The 22687-nt window shown below is 37.8% G+C and overlaps 1 protein-coding gene across 1 annotated transcript in view; it reads left to right on the forward strand.

Moving 5' to 3' along the window:
- Positions 1-22687, forward strand: part of LOC135215758 (protein capicua homolog) — a 185338-nt gene that overhangs the window by 82360 nt on the left and 80291 nt on the right. Inside the window, 1 exon segment of the mRNA XM_064250715.1 lies at positions 13045-13215. Coding sequence (XP_064106785.1) covers positions 13045-13215 — 171 coding nt within the window.

A 22687-nucleotide genomic window follows, 5' to 3' on the forward strand; every position in this document is an offset into this window, starting at 1 on the left:
CCTTACAGTCTGGATTAGGGTATCTATTTCCTTGATGCTCTTACCATACAGCTTGATGTCGTCCATGAACATCAGATGGTTGATTTTGTTGCCTCTTTTCTTGAGTTGGTACCCGGCATCCATCTTCTGTAGTACTTTTGTCATGGGAATCATGGCTACTACGAAGAGTAGTGGGGACAGTGAGTCGCCCTGGAAGATCCCTCTCCTGATATAACCTCTGCTAGTCTTATTCCAGAGCTTGTAAGTATTGTATTCCAGTTGCGCATTGTATTTTTGAGGAAGCTGATGGTATTTTCCTCTGCCCCATATATTTTCAGGCATTCTATTAGCCATGTGTGTGGTATCATGTCGAAGGCTTTCTTATAGTCTATCCATGCCATGCTTAGGTTGGTTTTCCTTCTCCTACTGTTCTTCATTACCATTTTGTCTATCAGGAGCTGGTCTTTTGTGCCCCTACACTTCTTTCTGCAGCCTTTCTGTTGGTGGGGGATGGTGTTTGTCTCCTCTAGGTAGTTGTATAGCCTTTCACTGATGATACCTGTTAGTAACTTCCACATTATTGGTAGGCAGGTGATAGGCCTGTAGTTACTGGCTATATTTCCCTTACTCTTGTCTTTTTGTACTAAGGATGTTCTTCCTGTGGTCATCCATTTATTATTATTATTATTATTATTATTATTATTATTATTATTATTGTTATTATTATTATTATTATTATTATAAAGGATTAGTTTATCCAGACTTCTGAGTCTAATAAAGGCTCTTCTCACATGAATGAATCTTAATGGTTACTTTTTCTTTTAACTCTTCTGTTCACTTACTATTTTCACTTAGATAATATACACACTTTATTTAGAGGTCATGCACATCCTAGTTACCCTCTAGTAAAGATATTTTTCCTCTGTGATTTTGGTGGGCTGTCAAAAAATATAACATTTGACCTCCAAAATGCAGAGTAAATATCTGAGACTTATTGTAGGGAAAAAATAGTGTCTTTTACATGGGAATGTGGTACTTAAGATTTTAGCATGTTGTTATGTCATTTGGACATGAGAATATTGTAATTAGTATAATGTGGCCTTATATAATAAACAATATTGTAATTAGTATAATGTGGCCTTATATAATAAACATTTCAATTTAGATTTAAAAATATACCATAACTATATACTGTATATACTCGCATAACACGCAATCTCGCATATCATGCGACCCCCAAATTTTCACCCTCAAAAAATGATTTTATCACGTATCTCACGTATCATGCGAGTTAAATTTACGAGACCAAAATTTAACAATAGGCTAACCTCTTTTCCTCCTCTTTATCTATTCCATTTTTTAGTTAGGCTAACCCCTTTTCCTCCATCTCTTAATCTATCCCATCTTCTAGTTAAGTTTAAAAAAGTAAAAGAGAATGCAAAAAGCATCAGTATAATGGTAAAGTGGGGCCTCGCTTAGTCGCGGATCAGCAATCATGGATTCAGTTAATCAGGTTTTTCCTTGGACCACTTCTCAGTCTATATCGCTGGTATGAATCACAGCATCACGGGCTTGTCCGTGGTAGGCTAAGCCTCGTCCGGTTCCGATAACCAGCAAATGCATGAACAGATTCACATTATGATATTAACTGACATAAAGGTAATAAAACCATTCTCACCTTATATATTATTGGCATATCTTCATAATATATTTAGCCTATTCATGGAATAATTCCACATCATTGACATCAACTTGTAGTTGAGCAGCCAGCAGAAATGTAAACATTGAGTTGCACTTCACAGCACCTTTGTCATTCTTAACCTTTCAGTAGTAATAACCTTTAGGATAACATTAATTTTCAATTCGAACTTCATTATTGTTTTGGTAAAACGTAATCAACTTCTCTGAACACTGCAGTCATACAAACGATAATTGTCATAGATTATCATATTGTTGTTTGCAATCGGCGACGAAGCGTAAACGTAATAAAACCATTTTTACCTTATATATTATTGTCATATATTCATAATAAAATGCATATCTTATATATTATTGGCATATCTTCATAATAAAAAGCCTCTTCAAGGAATAATTCCTTGGGGAATGCATTTTTCAAAAGACAAAAATACACTTTTCATGTTTACAGTATGCAATGGTTACTTTATTTTGATGTGATTACATTAATATTACAGTATGGTACTCTAAGCAGTACAGTAACTATGTATTTTTTTTATCATAAATGTATATTCATTCACGAAAAAAATATGTATGACCACCGTGACGTCACCAAACCTACAGTGTCGTTCGTACATACTATTTTTACAAACTACCGATGTATTTTTACGTAAGTATCCTCTAAACTCTGTCATTAATCACTTTACTTACTTTTTTGTTGAGCCCAAATACTACGTATATCCCGGAAAATTAACGAAATCGCGAATTTTATCATAGAGCAAGATTCACTAATTACTGTGTTTTCTTCTTCTTTTCATGACTAAATGCATTTTTAGGATAAACTCATTTACAAATTTTCAAATACTATGATTGTAAATAGCAAAATCTCTCTCTCTCTCTCTCCTCCCTCGGTCTCATATCTCCTCTCCGTCTCTCTCTCTCAATCTCTCTCCTCTCCTCTCTCTCTCTCTCTCTCTCCTCTCTCGTCTCTCTCTCTCGTCTCTCTCTCTCTCTTCTCTTCTCTCTCTCTCCTCATCTCTCTCTCTCTCTCTCTCTCTCTCTCTCTCTCTTACATAAAAAAAACTATAATACTGATCTATTATTATCGTAATAAAAGAACAAGATGGTCCCTGACATTTGTAGGTACATGTGTTGCCATACTTTTATTCTTTCTGTGATTTACGAAACTGCTTCAATAAAACTTTTATAGTTGACTCAATGATTATCACATATTATAATAGTATACAAGAGAATATCTTATCACTATCCATGTTTCAATTTTTATCACCATAAAAATATTTAAAATACAAATTTCATTATGTTATTCTCGAGCTAAGCTAGTAACAGTACTCTCATCCTAAGCTGCTCTCTCTCTCTCTCTCTCTCTCTCTCTCTTCTCTCTCTCTTCTCTCTCTCTCTCTCGCTCTCTCACCTCTCTCCTCTCTTCTCTCTTCCTCTCTCTCGTCTCTCTCTTCTCTCTTCTCTCTCTCAAATGAAACATATGAATTAACTGGTTATCATAATATCATAACATTATGTACAAAGTTAAAAATAATAATAATTCCATTAATAAATCAGTTTCTTTTAGCAACTAAATTGTTTTCCAAAATAATTCTTTCAGTAATAAACGTCCATCAGCTGATTCTAAACGTGAACAAAAGACAAAAATAGATTTTTATTGCTGTATTTTGCTGTTTATACATTAATATTATAGTTGGGTGCTGTAATCTTTACAGTAAATCATTTTTTTTTTTCATCATAAATATGTTAATTTACAAAATAGATATACTATGTACTTTTAGTTTGGTGGAGCAGCCAAATCATGAAAATAGAAAGGAATTGTTAGGTAATATAATATACCTTTGTTTGCTGATCTGATGAAGGTGAAATTATTGAAGATAGGAAAGAATAACTTTGAAACTGTGTTGAATTTAGTTTAAGGTGATAGTTGAAGACATATTTGGTGCTCGAACAAAAGTAGGCAGTTGTAAACATTGAAATAGTGGTCTTGGGTGGGTTAATTATTAAAGTAGGCAGTTTAAAGGAATTTTTAGGGGGGGTTACCAGAATATCACGGGTATTTACTTATCACGGGGGGTTCTGGGCCCTATCCCCCGATTATCAAGGCCCTACTGTATACTTGTCTGGATAACACATACAGCCAGAAACAGCTGATTTGCTATGGACAACCAATCCGATAAAAACAGCCTTTTTGCTTGCATTTCAACCATCTTACAATAGTAAAAAAATTACCATGGTTATGTTACAAATGATGTTATTGAGAATAGGACTGATATATTTTTACATTACATGTAGTAGTCGACTTACTATCACAATTAGTTATGAACAACCAGTCATAAATCGATTTGGACGTAAGTCGGCCCATGTTAATTTAACATAAGAATATTATACTAGCCTAGCCTACACTACGGTAATCAGTAACTTCTTTACATATATAGTAGCCTAGCCTACACTACACAGCATACTTTATACATATATGGCATACTAATTATTAATTTTAGCTAATTCTCTAGGTTCAATGCACATTGGCTTATGATGGTTTAGTACAAAGAGAAATTGAATAACATTTAACAAGTTTAACAAGTTGGGCTCGCCTATACTATGATGATGACATCGTGGTACATATGTCGTATATATACGAATACAGTAGCCTAGCCTTCAGTATACTGTATATTACATATACGATATAATTTAGTAATTTATTAATAAAAGCCAATTTTGGAGTTTCAATGCATTCTGACTAGGATATATCACTAAAAAAAAAAAAAAAAAAAAAAATGGATACAAAACGGGTTTCAGATTCGGACTGACATCGGCCTACCTAATTGAACGATGTCAGACTGCTGACGGCTATGTATATTTACGAAATAAATACACAATGAATATGCATCTTTTCTAATTCTTTTAAAAAGTTATACATTTCAGTATCCAATAACATTGTATGTCTTCTCATATTATTGTATCATAAAATACTAGCAAAGTGGTCAGTGTTTTGATTTGGAAATCAGCTGATGGCGAATACGAGTTTATTTCTCTGTATTTAACTCATTTCGGAGCGAATTGCCTTTCTTGTAGGTAGCGTAAAATATCTAGATACTCTACTTATATGAGACAAGGTAATTTGTCATTATATGACGTTTTTTTTAAGTCGAAATATGAATTTAATACGTCTCGTGAACTAAAGTATTTTTTTCGTTAACAGATTGCATTGTGGGTATGTTTATTGTGTAAAAATATTACGTAATTCTGTCCGTCATTTTCACTTCATTTCATCGGCGTGAAAACAACAGTAAAATGTGTTCTTTCAAGACCTGAAGTTTTGATTAAAATAATTTTCCTCAATTTTTTCTACGGTTGTCTTTGATGGCATAAGTTTACTGGAGTTTTATCCTTGTTGCTGATGCACGATAACAGTATTATGTATAGCCTTTCTCGCTATGGTTAAAAGATTGGCAAGGGCATATACTGCTAAATTTAATCTGTAAGTTTTAGCTGAAGTTAAGAAAAGAATGTTGATACTCTAACGACTATTATCGTGCATTGGCAACGTGAATGAAACTTTCGCAAACTTCGGTATAGTACCATCAAACTCGAACGTAAACAAAATATTAGAGAAACGTGCTTTAATCAAAACTATTGGGCATGAAAAGAACACATTTTCCTGTTTTCACTCCAATAAAAGATAAATATGTAAAGCTTGTAGTATTCTGATGAGATAAAGTGAAAATATCAAACAGAATGTTGATATTTCTTTATGCAATAAACATGCCCTCAGTGCCATCTACTAACAAAAAAAATAACTAAATTTCATTCACAAACGATACTTTTTAAGTGATATTTCCACTTGAAAACACTTTGTATAACGTAAAATAACCTTGTCTCATATAAATAGAGTATCTTGAGATTCATTTGCGCTAACTAGAGGCAAGAAAGTCGCTCTTATTTGAGTTCAACACAGCAAAACAAACTTACTTGGCAATCGCCCTCAGCTAATTTCCAAAATAACATTGATTGCCATGTTTGTATTTTATAATACAAACAAATAGTAATACGAAAACACATATAATATTATTGTATGCAATGAAGTAAAACAAAATTTTAAAAAATATCCATGGAAAAGATGCATATCTATTATGTATGTATTTTATCATATGATACTAATATATGATTATTACATACTCAAATTTTATATCTCATGTAAGATGCGACCCCCTTAAAATTAGCTCCAAAAACAGGCCTTCAAAAGTCGCATGATACGCGAGTATATACGGTAATAATTATAGATTGTAAAGTATTGTTGTTAATAATTTATAGTAAATTTTGTTGAACATTTTTAACCCTCTTGCGCACAGGCCGAAAATATAGGGGTGTAAGGTACACGACTTTTCCCCTGGGCCGAAAAGAACACGCTCATGGAAAAGATTTTGGTAAATATACGCTTCTGGTTAGTATGTATTATGATGTCGGCAAATGATTGAATTATTTCCTAAAGCAATCGGATCATCTTTGAGGCTGAGAAATAATAAAAATGATGTGATGAATGTGAAATTTTCAAGGAAAATCATGAAAAATATGATAATTAGGTTTGGGGAGTTTGTGTTATACCTAAATTGTGTAGAAATGTTTGATCTTTCATGGGGAAGCAATAATTTTGCTATAAATGTGTTTGTTAATGAGCTGTAATTGATTACAAAATACTAATGTTTTGCGGAGTGCAATATTCAGATTTTCCAACCTACGTACTTGTGTTGACGCTTTGTATTGTAGCCAAGTAAGCTAGTGGCGGCGGGTTTACGTTTTCTTCGAGATTCATGATCTGTAAACCCAATGGCATCAACTACGTTTTCTACAATATACACTTTTTTCGTGAATTTTTCCCAGAAATAACTTACATTTGATGTGCCCGGCGCGTCATCTGTGCACTTACGGAAAAAAATTTATTGACGCACTATGCATCATCAGGTCACGAGAGGGTTAATGAAATTAGATTTCTGTGGTCTAATGTTATTGAATAATAGGGATATACCATTTAATGTTGTAATACTGTTCTATATTTTACTTTGGTTTCCTATATCATACATTATTTACTATATATATATATTTGACATTAAGTGTGATTTCTGTACATCCTAAAGTTCCTGATTACTTAATACTAATAGTGACCCTTTTAAATAGTGCACATGCTGTGCACTATTTGCATTGCTTAAGGTTCTGTGCATCATCATCTTTGGCCCTTACTGCAACCCCTTGGATTCCTTTTGCTTTTCTATCTCATTCTCTTTCTTCCATTTTACTTTCCACCCTCCCTAATAGTTGTTCCACATTACAACTGTGACGTTTTCCTACTGTTACACCTTTCAAACCTTTTTGCCATCAATTTCTATTTCAGTGCTTAATGACTTCATAGGTCCCAGCACTTTGCCTTTGCCCTGAATTCTATACAGAGGTGTCAAGTTATGACCCAGTTGGTAGGTCCTTGCATGGATGTTGTAAGCTGAATTTCCACGTAACTTGGTTTGCAATTCAGTATTCAGGTACATACTGGCTACCCCATATCCAAACTCCTTTCACTTACAGCCTAACATGGTTTTATCACCATGAATATATTTTTATACAATACCTTTCTCATCAGTCTTTACAAAAACATACATATGTTAATTTGTTTTACTTAGAGAATTCAGTAAATTTGCCTTTATACATTATTCATGGTGAGGGAACCACCCCCTTACCATGAATTGTATTTACCCAGCCTTGCGTCATTCATATTGTGCTGTAGATAGGACTCTTAGTATGTTATTTTTTTAAAAATTATTAAAAAGGTAATATTAATCTTCTGTGTTACTGTGATCATCAATTTCCTGTTTAGCCTTGTAATATCACAAACACCTTGTGTATGTAACTTACCCTGTGTTTATATCTATATACGTGGTGTTTTGTCAGTTATGATGTCCTACTCAAAGACCTACCATTTACCCTTTTTTTTTATTTCAACTGAGTATCACACTTAATATTTACCGTACACAGGAGAATATTTGATCACTGATGATGTTATATTTCATCGAGCCTGAGTCCTACTCTCCAAATTGTTGAATCCACGAATGAGGTCGACAACATCTGTAAAGGAAGACAAAAACTCTTGTGCATCTCCCTCCTCCTGCTCCGGCAACGGAGGCTGACGACAAGAAGGGTGTGTAGGCTTATCCAAAGCACCTTCCTTGTTTAAATTAACGGAAGAACCAGCAGCCAAGCAGCCCGAAACACCAACTAACCTGCCTGGGCTGGATCCAAGCGCCAACTCCCGTGACAAACCATTCACAACATTAGGAACATCACTACGCACTCTCCCAATAGATGACTCTCTAACATGGCTGCGAACGAGTACAGGCATAGCAGACATACGAATGTGTGCCGGTGAGGAATCCCGAACACTCGAAATCGAATGAGAATCCCTCGGAATCGAACTCCTGGAAGTACCAGGGAGAGGGGCAAGCAAACACTCCTGCTGCAGATCCTTACGGCAACGAATAGGCCCTGGAGAAGAAGTGAGAGCACCTGCAACATGTGCATGAACGAGGGAGGTTGCAACACAATCGCGACTCTATGCAGAGGACGAAGCAGCCACTGCAGCTCGCACAGGGGAAGATACACTAACTCTCTCAGGAACACAGGCGTGTTGCTCCAACACAGCGGAGATGAGGAAAAGGGAGAGGAAGACAGCACTGGCTCCTGAAGGTGAGGGCGATGCAACACGCTTGCTTCCAGTCCTCCCAGCTGACATGGCAGCCAACTTATCTTCTGAAACAGAGTCTAATCTCTTAAGAACTGCCTGGCATAAAGCCTCAGATGGTTCAGCAAGAGAAGGATCTGACGACATGGAAGGGGAATGCAGTGAACTGGACGGCAGAAATGACATCCCGGCAGCAAACGACGACGACACAGACGAGTGAGGCAGCGCAGTGGAGACGACTGAGAGTGACGTCATTGATGGAAGTGACACCATAAGCGGTGATGATGTCACGGCTTCCCCCAGATCCAAATGGGAAGCAGACGCCACTGGCTGAGGGATACAAAATGACTGACCCTGTGACATCACTAGCGGGGCTGACGCCACAGATTCCCTCTGACTTGAAGAAGTGGCAATTGTCACTGGTGGAGCAATACAAAATGGCTGACCTTGGCTACCCATGAAGACAAGGCCAGGAGGAGGGGGGAGGGCCTGGACAGCATGAAGTGCATCAGCAAACCCTCCAAGGACTGTGAACCCTGTAGCCCAAGCGTCCCCCAAAGCGCCGATATTTTGGATGCTTTTGACTCTGCAGTAAAAGACAATGATGAAAAAGCCTCCTCCCTCTCGGAAATCACATTAACTCCCGAAGAAGAAGGGCCGACAATACATAAATCAGCCTTAGGGCCTCCTGATACTTCCAACGACGAATCAGTGGAAGAAAAAGAAGGGGACAAAGGCACAACACTAGTATGGGGTGTTACAGCATCAGGAGACGAAGCATTGGGAAGAGGAGAAGAAAACCCCTCCCACGAAGGGGGAGTAGAAACCCTACGATGCTCCCTCTTACTATAAAATAACCTCCACTGCTCTCTAGGCCACACACGGCATTCCGTGCAGGGATTTGTTATTGTTCAAACATTAGAGTGACACCTACTACAAGTGACTTAAGGATCGGTTGCCGCCGAAGCCAAAAAACGAGAACAGCACACACACACACTAAAACAAGCGAAACGCGCAATGAGCCGGGTAAAGGCTGAGAGAGGTCAACCACAACTCTCGCCCAGGCGGTTAAGAAAAGACTGACATGGTGGCATAGATGCGTGGTCCTTAATCACTCTTCACCTGATTTATGTACGCGTTGCCAGATCTCACAAGATTTCTTGCTTTCATCTGCGATTTAACCAGATCCAGCTAGGTGCTAGAAATGATCCTATTGTTAAGACCGAAGGTTTGTAGCTATGAAAAATACAAATTGTCTTTGAATATTTGCCATTTTTCTAATTCATCTTAATGTTTCGTAACTTGCCCTACGTTTATATCCCCATTTCATATGCTTCGACAGTAAGCCAGTTGTAACTGCACCCAAAATAAAATCAGGTCTTCTGTCCACACCATTGATAACTGTTCCATTTCACAGATTGTCCCTTGCCTTTGCTTTGTAATCACAGTAGAGTTCATTGAAGCAAAACCTTATAACAGCTTCACGTATGCATTCTCGATATCTAAAAACTGTTGAATGTGGTAGTTCCAGGTCACATATTATTGTCCTTATTCTTTTTCCTCTCATTCTAATTGAACACATTCACTTTTAATTCAAAGTTGATAACCTTTCTCACCTTTTTTTCTGGCTGAAATGTAGATGACGAAGAGTCCTTTATGTTTATTAAAAACTTTTTAAACAATAAATGACATAAATGACAGCTGATGCTTGTAGGCGGAACCACAAGCTACCAAACATGTTTGATCATCCTGCTACAGACTGCACCTGGCGTACAATCAAATGTTAGTGTGCATCAAGAACTGTGGTGTAAATATTTTAGATGGATGAATACCAAACTGTTAGTCAGTCCTTCCAATGTAGCCAAACATTCTAAAATTGTTTAGTTGTATGATCATATACCCTGCTGAATATACGTTTGATAGTGCAAGGCCTGCTTTACACGTATTGCTGGGACTGCTACTTGTAAGCACTGCTTGTAGCACAATGTTTCGTAAATTTTAATTTTTTTTTTTTTTTTTTTTTTTTTTTTTTTTTTTTTTTTTTTTTTTGTTTTTTTTTTTTTTTTTTTTTTTTTTTTTTTTTTTTTGCTCTAGTCTAAATGCGGATTGTCATAAGTCGACGCCTATCTATATTCTATTCTATTAACCCTCACTAGACGACCATGATCATATGAGTAACTAACAGTTTTTGAGTGAACGCGGGGCTACCTCTTATGAGTATTAATATTTTGCACCATGCAATTTGGATAAATTTAACGGGAAAATGTTCATATCACTTCAATGGGCCACAACTGTAGTAGCTCAGTACGGAAGAGGGAGACGAGAGACATAGATCAGTATGCTTTGAGATTTCGTAGGGGAATGTACTGCCTCTCGGTAGCTCCAGGAAGGCTTTTTATTTATTTGCTCATGAATATAGCCAGGGATTGTTTTTGGTTTTAGTTCTTATCTTTTTATGACAGTAGTTCATCTGTAATTGTAATTTTGCAAAGTAAAGTGCAAAGAAATAAAAAAAAAAAAAACATTTATGTACTACTCACAAAAAGGTACTGCATCTCCTGATCTCATTAGGTTTTGCAAATATTTTTACAATATGCTAAGAATTTGTTGCTGATTTTATGATATTGTGTGAGCTGTAATAATTTTACAAAATAAAATGAAATAAATTACTAGATAAAAATAGGCATACTTTTGTAAAATTAGCAACTTTTTATGAGTGTCTTGGAAAAAAAGCCCCACACAGTGTTGTCAGTACGTATTCACTTTCAACTTCCTGTGGAAGGTATACAGAATTTTTTTTTTCTTTTTTAATACCATATGCATTAGCATATCTTATTTCCATCGATGTGTTTTTTTTTAAATTGGCCAACCTTAAAGTTTCCCTGGTCAGGAGGTGTGTGTGGGATACTGTATAATAACCCTATCTTGTAAAGGTTAATCAAAATGGACAATTAGTAGCAGTAATGAAAATCTTATCACGAAATCTACCATTTGCAGTAATTACTGATGTATAAATAAAACATTTGTACATAAACCAAATAATCATGAATAGCTTTAATTGTATGGTATGTATCCAGCTGCGCCACTTTGAAACATGTTAGAGAAAGATGCAACTGTACGTTTCTAGCCAACTCCTCCGGATCTAAGATACAATTCCTATTCTTATGTGTTATCCTCTGTATGAAGAGATGGGAGAAAAGAAGGAGGGGACAAAAAGTTGAGAGTTTGGGTTTGCGTGCACTTGTTTTTATTGTAAAGCGTAATTGTTATTACAAACTCAATCATATGGAGCTGAAATCACTATTTTTGAGGAGGGAGACTGCAAATGAACTTGGGATACCTGCAAGAAGTTTGTTCCCAGGGAAATTATGGGGGGGTTGTTCAAGGTTTCTGAATAATTGTATTGATGTAACTAATGAATTGTCAATGGTAGATTAATCAAAGAGAGTATACTCAACAGTGCAAGAGGCACAATATTCCTAGGGTAGACAAAAAAGTATACTAGGGCTGAAGTATGGCCTTGAGGGGACAAGACCCTTGTACATTACGCTAACCCATGAATCTAGACTGCTTGGTTTCTTAAAGGCTGTGATAAAGGATTTGCACAGAGATGGCCATAGAATGTGGTCATCTTTGTAACTTTTAAAAGGAGACAGCTCACCCAGGACACGGGACCAATTCTACTTAGAATCCTTTGGACTCTTATATGGTTGATCTACTCCAGTTTCTAGTTAGCGCACACGTTTTCTTTATGGGCTCATGTTTATCTGTATTAATGATCAACTGCCCTTAAGTTGAGAGCTATCAGCATTTAGTAACTGTTGTTTCTGATGACTGTAGCCCTTTGCAAACCTTTGTTACTCTATTTTTGGGACTATAAATACCAGCTTCTTATTTTACTACATGGACAGGGTTTTTAAATTTATATCTATGCCACCTTGTTGTTTAGAACATTTTTATCTCGTTTGGATCTTTTGTTACAATCAACAGCTCAATCCTCCTTCGTAATCATGATTCAGTGTAAGGGAAATGATGGGTGTTTCTTGAAATATATCCAGTTTTCTAAGAATGGAATTATAATATGTATTTTGAATACTCATAACTTAGACAACCCAAGGTTTTAGGGTGCACTTGCTTGGTGCTTTAAACCAGCCAGCAGATTAGCATATCTTAATTGTCAATCTAAATGTTTGCAAGAGGGGAAAATATAGAAAGGATAGTTCTCTAATGTTTGCAAGTAGGAAAAATTAAAGACCTAAAATGAAGCAAGTGTCAATTATTGGTTTATATTAGAAAAATGAGGATAAGGAACATTACTGTAATAATACAGTGTATTAAGGAATGGAATACTTGTACTATGCAAGATTCATGATAGTGGTAAATAAAAGAAATTGCTGTGCTGCCTCTTATCTCAGGGGCTAGCAAAGTTATGGATGACACTACACAATATTGTTACATTTGAAGAGTTGTTCTTGCAATTTTAAACTATAAAAAAGCAGACTTAAAATTAATTTATTTCTGAATGTCTTTTGTCATAGTGATGAGAATTTTTTTTTTTTTCATTTATGCACTGATGGTTATCACACTTTTATGTAAGACTTTTCAGTTATGTTCTGTGTAACTTTTTTTTTGTTTGTTCTCAGAACCAAGAGGAGAAACTGCCGATATTGACTCTCCTGCAGGTGGACAATCCCCCCGCACTCCCAAAACTCCTAGGGATGCAGACAAGAGCCACTCTTCGTTGAGACATATCCTTGATCAGCGGCGGACTCTCGTCATGCAGCTTTTCTCGGAGTTTGGCTGGTTTCCTTCAGGTAGGAACTAATATTAAAGACAGCTGAGTTTGTGGCACTCCTTAAAATCCTGATTGTAATCATAAGAAATTGAAGTTATATGACAAAATTAGTGACAAAGTTGCCTGTGGCCACTAATATTTGTTGTCAATTTTTACACCTTAATAATTTGATTTTTTGGGTGAAGCTTGTATGTGTAATTTTTCTTAAAATTTTTTCGTCACAGTTGACATTACAGTTTACTTTTGTCTAATTTTCTTCCTAAATAGTTGCTTTTGAAAGTGATCAAGTGTTAGATAACTTTCTCCATAGTTTGAGCCTAGAAGAATTATCATCAATATAAGGCCCCCTGTAGTTGGTACTGAAGGCTTTTTCTAGGACATGGCCCCCAGATCCGTCTTTTTTCTGCTTTGATGTCCAACTTATCCCTTAGGCAGATTTTATGAGATTATAGAAGTATAAGCCAAGGGTATCTTAAACTATAGTAGTATGAAAGTGATAATCATCTATTATTTGAGTCATTTATTTAAGGTGAATATTGAGGGAGATGGTCATATACTCAGCTGTTTATTACTTCCCTGATAAAATTAATAAAAGTAATTCACATATGTAATTTATCATTGTTTGACTGCCATAAAATCAATGAAACAGCATGTTAAAATGAATGAATTGCAAGATGAATGAATAGTGAATACAGTATTTTCACCCCGATGACAGTATTTTGAAAATTACAGTGTTCTTTGTTTCTCCAGAAACCACTATACTCAGAATTTAGTCAAATTTCAAGCTGAAGGAAAACCAGACAGTCTTTTGTTTAAATAAAGTTTTTTTTTAAATGTGTAATCAATAGGTAATGGGCATACAGGTCCCAGAGTCCTTAGCAATTGTCTCTCACGTTTCATGTGTGTGCTAAACTGCTCACAGCTCATGAAATTTCCAGACGTGTATTTTTATTTTTAGGGTTGCTCTCATTTGAGTGTTTAATCTTCAAATCATTCAGCATTAATTCCCCTTTTTTGCTGTTGAAACCCATCAGTCATTAAAAGGCCTTATCCTGGTACATGCATGATCATGCCAGAATTTTGTATTCATGTCTAGTAGACAGAAGCATCTAAGTGACCTGTCTTTATGTAGTGACCACATTCCTTTGTTTTGTGTAGGCATCGACTGTTGACACAGGTGCAGGATTCTCTTCTGGGACTGGCATCAAGCCAACTTCACTCCTTGACTGTGCTTCTTTATCAATGGGCAATAAGTCATTTAGTGGACACCTCTGCCAGGTGTATCCCAGGGAGGAGGAATGTATTGGTGGAAAATCTGAATCGTCGAAGTTGGGTCATAGGGACAGAGTGGTCTCTGCACAGGACATAGCAAACAGGCTCTTTCATCTGTGGATAAGGCCCTCAATAGACCTGTTTGCGACAAGGTTCAGCAGAAAATTATAGGTCTTCTGCCTTGTGGTTCCAGTGGAGGTTTATGCCTTTCCTCCATTTTGCCTAATCTGTCAGGTGCAACATTGATGGCCTCTCAGAATCTCAGAATGACCTTATTTGCTCCCATTTGGCCTCGCAAAGAATGGTTCGCTGATCTCCTAACCCTACTGTCAGAAACTCTGAGAGAGATTCCCATGTGGCACAACCTCTGTATCAATCCCACTTCCAGAGATACTACCGCTCCGTATGTTCCCCATCTCTTCACGGCCAGAGTCTATCCAGTATCTCCTCTGAGTGAGAGACTTTTCTCACTCAGCAGTATTGTAGGTGTCTGCCTACCTCAGAGGATCTTCCTCAGCCATGTACCAGGGCAAGTGAGCGGTTTACTGTGGTTGGTGTCATCAACGCGGTCTCTCTCCAGTTAGAACTTTTGTTCAGCTGTAGCAGGCTTCCATGTTTTTCTCTGCAGATGGAAACATCTTTCTGTGTGTTCCATCAACGGCTACAGAAACTTCTTGAGTGCAGTTCTACATAAAAGGAATGTTGTCCTTTCTTCCTCATGGGAAATCTCAATGCTTCCCAAGAGCTTTGAACAATCTTGTCTTCCATAAGAACTTAGACCACCAAAATTGGGACCTAACTTTGGTATTGGGCGGCCTCACCTGTGCCCCATTGAGCTTCTACACCATGCGTCAGACAGGAACCTGACTCTCAAGATGGTTTTCCTGCTGGACCTGGACTCTTTGAAGAGAGTTGGTGAACTCCATGGCCTATCATATGAGGGGTTGGAATTCCATAGCCGTCGAATTAATCCCAGAATTCGTGGCCAAGACTCAAAACCCTTCTTCTCATGATGACAGGATTGAATCCTTTTCCATTCCTTCTCTTAATGACTTAACAACAACAATTCGGACGAATTGCTCCTTTGCCATGTCAGAGTACTATGCTGCTATCTAAAAAGAATCCACCATCTCAGACAAGGGTGCTGAAAACTTTTCCTCAGCATTGGCCAGAGCAAGAAAGAAGTGTCCAAGAATACAATCTTTTTGGCTTCATGAAACTATCAGACAAGCTTATGTTTTGACATCATGTCCTAGTCCTGACACAGTGCATGCAAGAGCATGTGATGTTAGATGGTTAGGCCCTTCTTTGGTATTCAAAAAGAACTTCTTTTCAAAGGATTTTGAAGGCTGACACTTGTCTGTCAGACCACCTTCACTTCCTTCTGTCTACAGGACGTTGCCCGTAGGTCCTTGGGCACTTTTTTCTTGGTTCCTGTGGTGACTGCTCAACAGGTTGTGTAACTCGTCCAATGCCCCTAGTGGGACAGTTTGTATCTCACCTAAGATGTTGGTATGAAAGTGAGAATGAATGAGATGACTGGCCTCTTTCCTTTTCCTTTCTCTTCTCTACCTGGCGGGCAATGAGAAGTCATGCCATCATGTGCTGGATTGGGTTTGATACAGGTGAGACTGCAGCCTTTATGTTTTAGTTTTGCTTATTCCTACACGAATATTAGAACTTTTGCTAAAGTAAGTCCCTCCTCTCTCTCTAGCAAGGAGAGAGAGGATTGATGGCAAACTATTGGTGGCTATGAAGGGTTTGTTATCTACATATATAGGTATTTAGCTTCCTTCTATATTGTCGCAACACATTGTACGAAGGCCCAGGAGTCTGACTGTTAAATAATGTCAGAGGCTTTGGTTTCCTTACATGGCTTCTATAAGCCAGTAAGAGTTACCAGGTGTGTTGAATGTCCAGTCGGTTCCAGACTTTCTTTCCTCCCTCCAAAAGTGAGTCTATCCATAACTGCTAAATTATTTTTTTTTTAACAGATTGCATTGTGGGTATGTTTTGTAAAAATATGTGATTCTGTTCATTATTTTCACTTCATTTCATCGTAGTATGAGCTTTACCATTATGTTACTTATCTTTTATTGGTGTGAAAACAACAATAAAATGTGTTCTTTCAAGACCTGAAGTTTTGTTTAAAATGACTCTCTCTCAATTTTATCTACATTTGTGTTTGATGACATAAGTTTACTGGAGTTATATCCTTGTTGCCGATGCACGATAATATTCATTAGCAGCTCGAAAAGTGAGCTGCGTGTGTGGAGAGGCAGGAGCTGGGGAAAAACTGTCGTACGTTCAGCTGAACACCACTCTTTCTTGCTCACGTCGCTTCCCAGTCGTTTTAGTTGTGGGTGGTCGTAAAGTTGATTAGTCGTAACTTACATAGGTTGTAAGTTGACAACTAGCTGTATGTATGTATATATCAGTGTCGAGGTGGGTTGATGCCTGCTCTAAAACAACGAATACCTGAGTGTGACAGGGATTTGTAGGTGAGAGGTGGTGTTAACTTATACCTCTTGTAATGACCTTGTGAGTAAAAGTACTTCACTGTACATCCTGAATTCTTGGTTCCGTGGCTCACACCCATGAGCCAACGAATTTCTTGTCAGCTAAAAAATTCTCCTTCGGTTAAGATTTATGAAAATATATTAATTCCGAGGTAGAGCGAATTAGATATTAAAGGATATTTGTAGCTTAACGCGTATACATGAATCACAGTGATGTGATAAGACTCATGATATGGCTATGCGCAACAAAAGCACTACAAAGTTATCAAGGTCGAGGTGGGTTGATGCTGACTCTAAAACAACAAATACCTGAGCATAACAGGGATTTGTAGGTGAATGGCAGCGTTAGCTTATACCTCTCATGATAGCCTTGTGGGTAAGGCTAAGGCCCCACCGAATCCGGCGCGGCGCGTCGCGTGCGTCCAACACGGCTACGCGTCGCGTGCGTTTCGATCAACTGTTATAGTTCAAACACGAGTGGCCCCACACGGCGCATGAGCGTGCGTGGCGTCAGGTGCGTTACCGGACTAGACGCACAATGAACAAAACATTTTGTTTTTAGCCGTACGTGGACGTGCGTCTTCCGCATGAAGGAAGAAATTGTGGTAGACCTACAACAACCTGCATTTGAACCACCTGCCCAACTTTGAGTTATAATCAAATGTGATGATTTGTGGTTATGATAAAGGATTAAAGTATTTTTTTATTATATTCTAATGGATACATTTATGTAAATATCTTTGTTTCAGAAGTTCCTGTATCAAAGTGTTCATTCACACACAATTCTACGTATCTTAATTTTTGTATTAAATGAAATAAAGTGCAACTTTAATTTCGAAATCAGTAATCCTTCCATCAGAGTTACTACACTACAAGTTTCTTACGTTAATACTTATCTTCTGTAATTTGTATCAAATTTTGATATTCGAGATATAATGCCCTAGTGAATTAAGTCAAAGGTTTTCGGCGGCATCCGACAATATTAAAAAAAAAAACTTGTCTGGACGCTATCGTAACTTATGAAAGTTTTGCTCATTCTCCACTCTTTCCTCATCTAAAGTTATGTCATAAGTCCAGATTTTCCTACTGTTCAACGCCTCTAGTTTGGTTGACAGCACCGAGTCAGAGGAAAAACTCGCGCTCTCCCTTCATAACGGCAACTACTGCTGAAGTTTGAATTGTCCGTCTTATAACCGTCACTCGTTTGTCTGGTTGGGCCACACTCGCAGAAGACGGAGACGCTTGTAGACGGATAGCCGTGTTGCACTTACGCGACGTGCCGCGCCGGATTCGAAGGGGCCTTAGCCTAAAAGTGCTCTTCACTGTACGTCCTGAAATCTTGGTTCCGTGGTTTGCACCCATAAGCCAATGAATTTCTTATCAACCAAAAAAATTCCCTTTTGGTTAACATACATGAAAATTTAATTCTGAGATAGAGCAAATTAGATATTAAAGGACATTTGTAGCTTAATGTGTATAAAATGGGCAGTATGTTAACAGACCCAAAAACACTTTTAACCCTTAAGAACCAGGGTAAAAAGCACATCAATGGCAAGAGGAAGATATACAAATGCACAAGGTGTAAGAAAATTTTTTAAAAAATTTTCCTTACCTCCTACGAGAAGTTGAAAATTACTATTTACAGGCAGTCCCAGTCCCTGGTAAATGGCAGGTTTCTGTTCCCTGGTGACACTACTAACTGAAAATCAGCAATAACAGCACCAGTAATCCGCTTAACAGCGTCTTTAACTGGAGGTCGGCGGCACTGCTAACTGGAGATCTGCACCGCTAACCGGGGATCGGTGCAGAAAATCCATTTGACAACATTGCTACAAGCCCCGTAAAACCAGACAGCCATTAACTGATGGTACCATTAACCAGGTACTGCCTACAACTCCTTGTGAGGTTTCTTTTAGAAGACAAAGACAATGTTAAATTGAATATTTCTAACACTGCGTGTTGCCTCTTTTCCGGAACACTCGTAGAAATATGCAAATTTTAGCGAGTTGTACATGATCTTTGAAAAATTACAGTGACAGCTCACATACGTGATACTGACAAAGATGAGAACTCAAGTCAGCATCAATCCTTTAGTAAGTTCATGGACAAAGAGTGTTTACAAGATATATATACTTGGATGGGGAGATGTAGTACCTTTTATTGAGTTATATACATGTTCTTTGTAACCTTTTTTTTTTTATACTTTTACTTTGCAAAATTACAATATGGCTGACATACTATCGTAAAAAATAAGAATTGAACCCAAGCAACAATCCCTGAGTATATTTTTTGGCAAATACACACAAGATGTACTGGGATGAGGAGGTGTACTGTAATACATTCTCCTATGAAATCTCAAATCAGACTATTCTCCCTGGTATCTGGAGCTGAGATGTGAATGTTGCCATGTAGCCATTAATGGCCCACTCAAGTGATTTGAATGTTTTCCTGCAAAATTTGTTCAAATATCATGATGGAAAATAATTAGTATTATATGATACCTGCCCGCTACTGCTCTTATGCCCATATTGCTTACCATGGTTTATGTGCCACTACAGAAGGGTTAAAGAAGATGAATAGTAGAATGAGAAGCATTGATAAGTACCTCAAGTAATAGGGAGTCAGTGAAGCATTCAGCAGAAGGACTGACCCTAGTTACAAAATTTAAATGCTTAAGGAAATTCACTGTGCTGAGCTGTGCTTATGGCATCAGTCACCTGATTGTCCTTCACTGAGCAAAAATGTTTGTACTTCAAGTAAACAGGAAGCCAAACCAAAGACCCTCGTCTTGGAGTGCAGCCTTTCTTTCTACAGGACCCCATTGCAGCTAGGCACAACAATGAGATAGAGGAACAAACTCAAGAGTCCACAATCGGACCAGGGATGGAATGATTCTGCAAGATACTTTGGGAACTACACACACAGATTAGTCTAGGATCAGAGACCAGGTTTATGGCAGGACCAGGACAGTGACAGTGCCAAATGCCATGACCAAGGCCATGCAGAAGCTGTAGGTGCTCAACAGTTCATGACCTGGAGACTACTCAGATGAGGTAGACTTTCAGTCAGTTGATTGCAGGTAGACATGTGTAACAGTTGTTTGCAGGTAGACGTGTTACATCAACAACAGGGTGTTCCTTACCTGGAAAACGCTGAATGTAGTGTTGGTTAACCTGAAACAATATTCTTAATACACACAAACACTACTCCAAATTTGCATAGGCAACTGATTTAAACTGTGACTACAAAATAGACTTTATTCTTGGAAAAAAGCAAGGTTATATCTGTCAAGGAAGATTTGATTAAATAATGACAAACCAGAATTAAACCTAGATAAACCTTATCGTATTTGACAGCATATAAGACACATGGTCATATAAGACACACCCTCATTTCAGCAGGTCAGATTCTGAAAAAAAGTTTTTAGTGTATTTAGGCGTATATTGTTGAAAACAGTCTAGCTGTACATTACACAAGCAGAAACATAGCTGTATAAAAGCAATTGTTGTACAATAAGGCTTCAAAATGTACAATCATTAGAAAATCAACAATTAACTGAAAATGTCATACATATGGACTAAAAAGTCATACAAATTTGCTAATTAAATCAAAATGTCGTAGGTCATACAGCTCTGGGTCATACATCTGGCAGCGCTGGCAACGATCATACCATAGTTTTATTCCTCACCAACAGATGGCATTACCGGTAAGTCAGAGCACCAATCAGCTGATGTTTATAAATGCAAGTCACAGCATTTCAGATTAGATTGCTTTCATTTTTACAAATTCATTTTTAAAGCACCGGTAATAATACAATAATGCCAGCAGTAAAATGAGGATGCATGGAGTTTAGGGTAGGTAAAAGTACTGAGCTAAAGCTGGGTTAGTGAGCGTCAGAGAGAAAATTAGCCTAGGCCTACGGGAGGTCTCAAACTTCACCTACGATGTTTAAGATGCAGGGCGATTTTTTGAGCCAGAATTTTGGAAAAAAGTGCGTCCTCTATGCCGTCAAATACAGTATATGGAGAGAAAGGATTTTCCTCCAGCAACACGTGGGAAACTAAACGAGTCCCAAAATCTGTAAAGCCATGTTAATTAAAAACTCATATAGAAAAGTGAACTCCTCCAGTATCTGAGAGAAGGGGTGGGGGAATGCTTGGAGGAAAAAACTATTATTCCTCCAAGGGGGAATGCGAGAGAAAGATTTCCTGCTCAGCCATTAGCTAAGACGGAAGGCTCCGCCTTACGCATTTGTGACGTCATAGCGCAGTGTGTATGAATGATCGGTATCATGATCATCATCGCCATACATACTATTCAGATCTGTGAAGTGTGATCTGATCATCCGCATCATGTATGCATCTGCCCAGAAGTCGAAGAGGAAGACCTATTTTCTCAAAACTAAAAAGCTTGCCCTTAAGTTAAAAACAAAGGAAGGAGAATTTTTTGTTTCTAGGTTAACTGTTTTGACTAACTTTTGGCATTTGATCATTTATTTTTTTCTATTGTTGAAATAGATTTTAATGAAAATGACTAGTAAAAGTGATTAACAAAGAAGCAGATGTGTGAGAGAAGAGAGAGAGAGAGAGAGAGAGAGAGAATGTTTTTTTTTTTTATAATAGTACAGGCAGTCCCCAGTTATCGGCAATCCGGTTTTATGGCGCTCGTTTAGAGCCATAAAATTGGCAATTTATGTCTATAACAGGCTGAGTTCCAGTTATCAGTGCCATAAGCCACCTTATGGTGCCATAACATACCTAACAAGAGGTGCCGTAATGGTGCTAATGGCACTGATAACGGGTTATCGGTGCCATAAGCACAGTAAATCTCTTGAGTTTCGGTTAATGGCGTTTTTTGCTTATCGGCACCCTCGGGAATGGAACCCCCTCCAATAACCGGGAATTGCCCGTACTGACCTCCAGGCAGTTGATAACTGTTTCCGAGATGTCTCGTGTTAATTGTCTTATTGTCAGCCAGTTGTTTGTCCATTCTTTGGCCGTTGACTGTCATAATAAAGGCTTGATTTTTAATCACTGTCCATATTTATTATTATTATTTACCTAGTGTAACGTCTCTTCCAGTCCTGTTGATCAGTTGTCTGTCGTCCTGTCCTTCTGTCGACCAGTTGACTGCCGCCCAGTTGCCCCTGAACCTTGAAATGAAATTGTAGTTCAGTTTTATTTTAATATGTATGTTTAATCGCTCTTACACAATCTTTTCTATGTCCACAAGACTTGTCTACTGTGTGATGTCGATGGGTTTGTGACATGGCCACTCCTTATGACGACATAGTTTTGATCGACACTGCATTTTAAGAGAAGTGCTACCCGTCCTCTGCTACCTTTGTCGTTGGAATTTCTTGGTAAATTATTGGGTTACCTTCACATGTACGTGTACTGATGAGGCCCTCCGGTTGCTGTAGGAGACGAAGGAAAACCCTATTTTCATCTTTGCCACCTTCTTTGGTGTTCTCCATCATCGGTAAGCTGGGGTTTGTTTTGTGTCGTGAGCTTCTCATCAAGATCCTACCCGTCACAACTCCTGATGCACCATTTATTCAGATTCAGCAAGTTGGAGAGGTAACCCCAGTCTCTGATATTAGTTCTGGGATTTTCTTGAACTAATATCTTCTCCCTTGTGCCTTCAGACACTTGGTTAGAGGAAGCAACAAGCCTTCATCTTGCCCATGGATTGTTATCT

The sequence above is a fragment of the Macrobrachium nipponense genome, chromosome 19 (genome assembly GCF_015104395.2).
Source record: "Macrobrachium nipponense isolate FS-2020 chromosome 19, ASM1510439v2, whole genome shotgun sequence".
NCBI lineage: Eukaryota > Metazoa > Arthropoda > Malacostraca > Decapoda > Palaemonidae > Macrobrachium > Macrobrachium nipponense.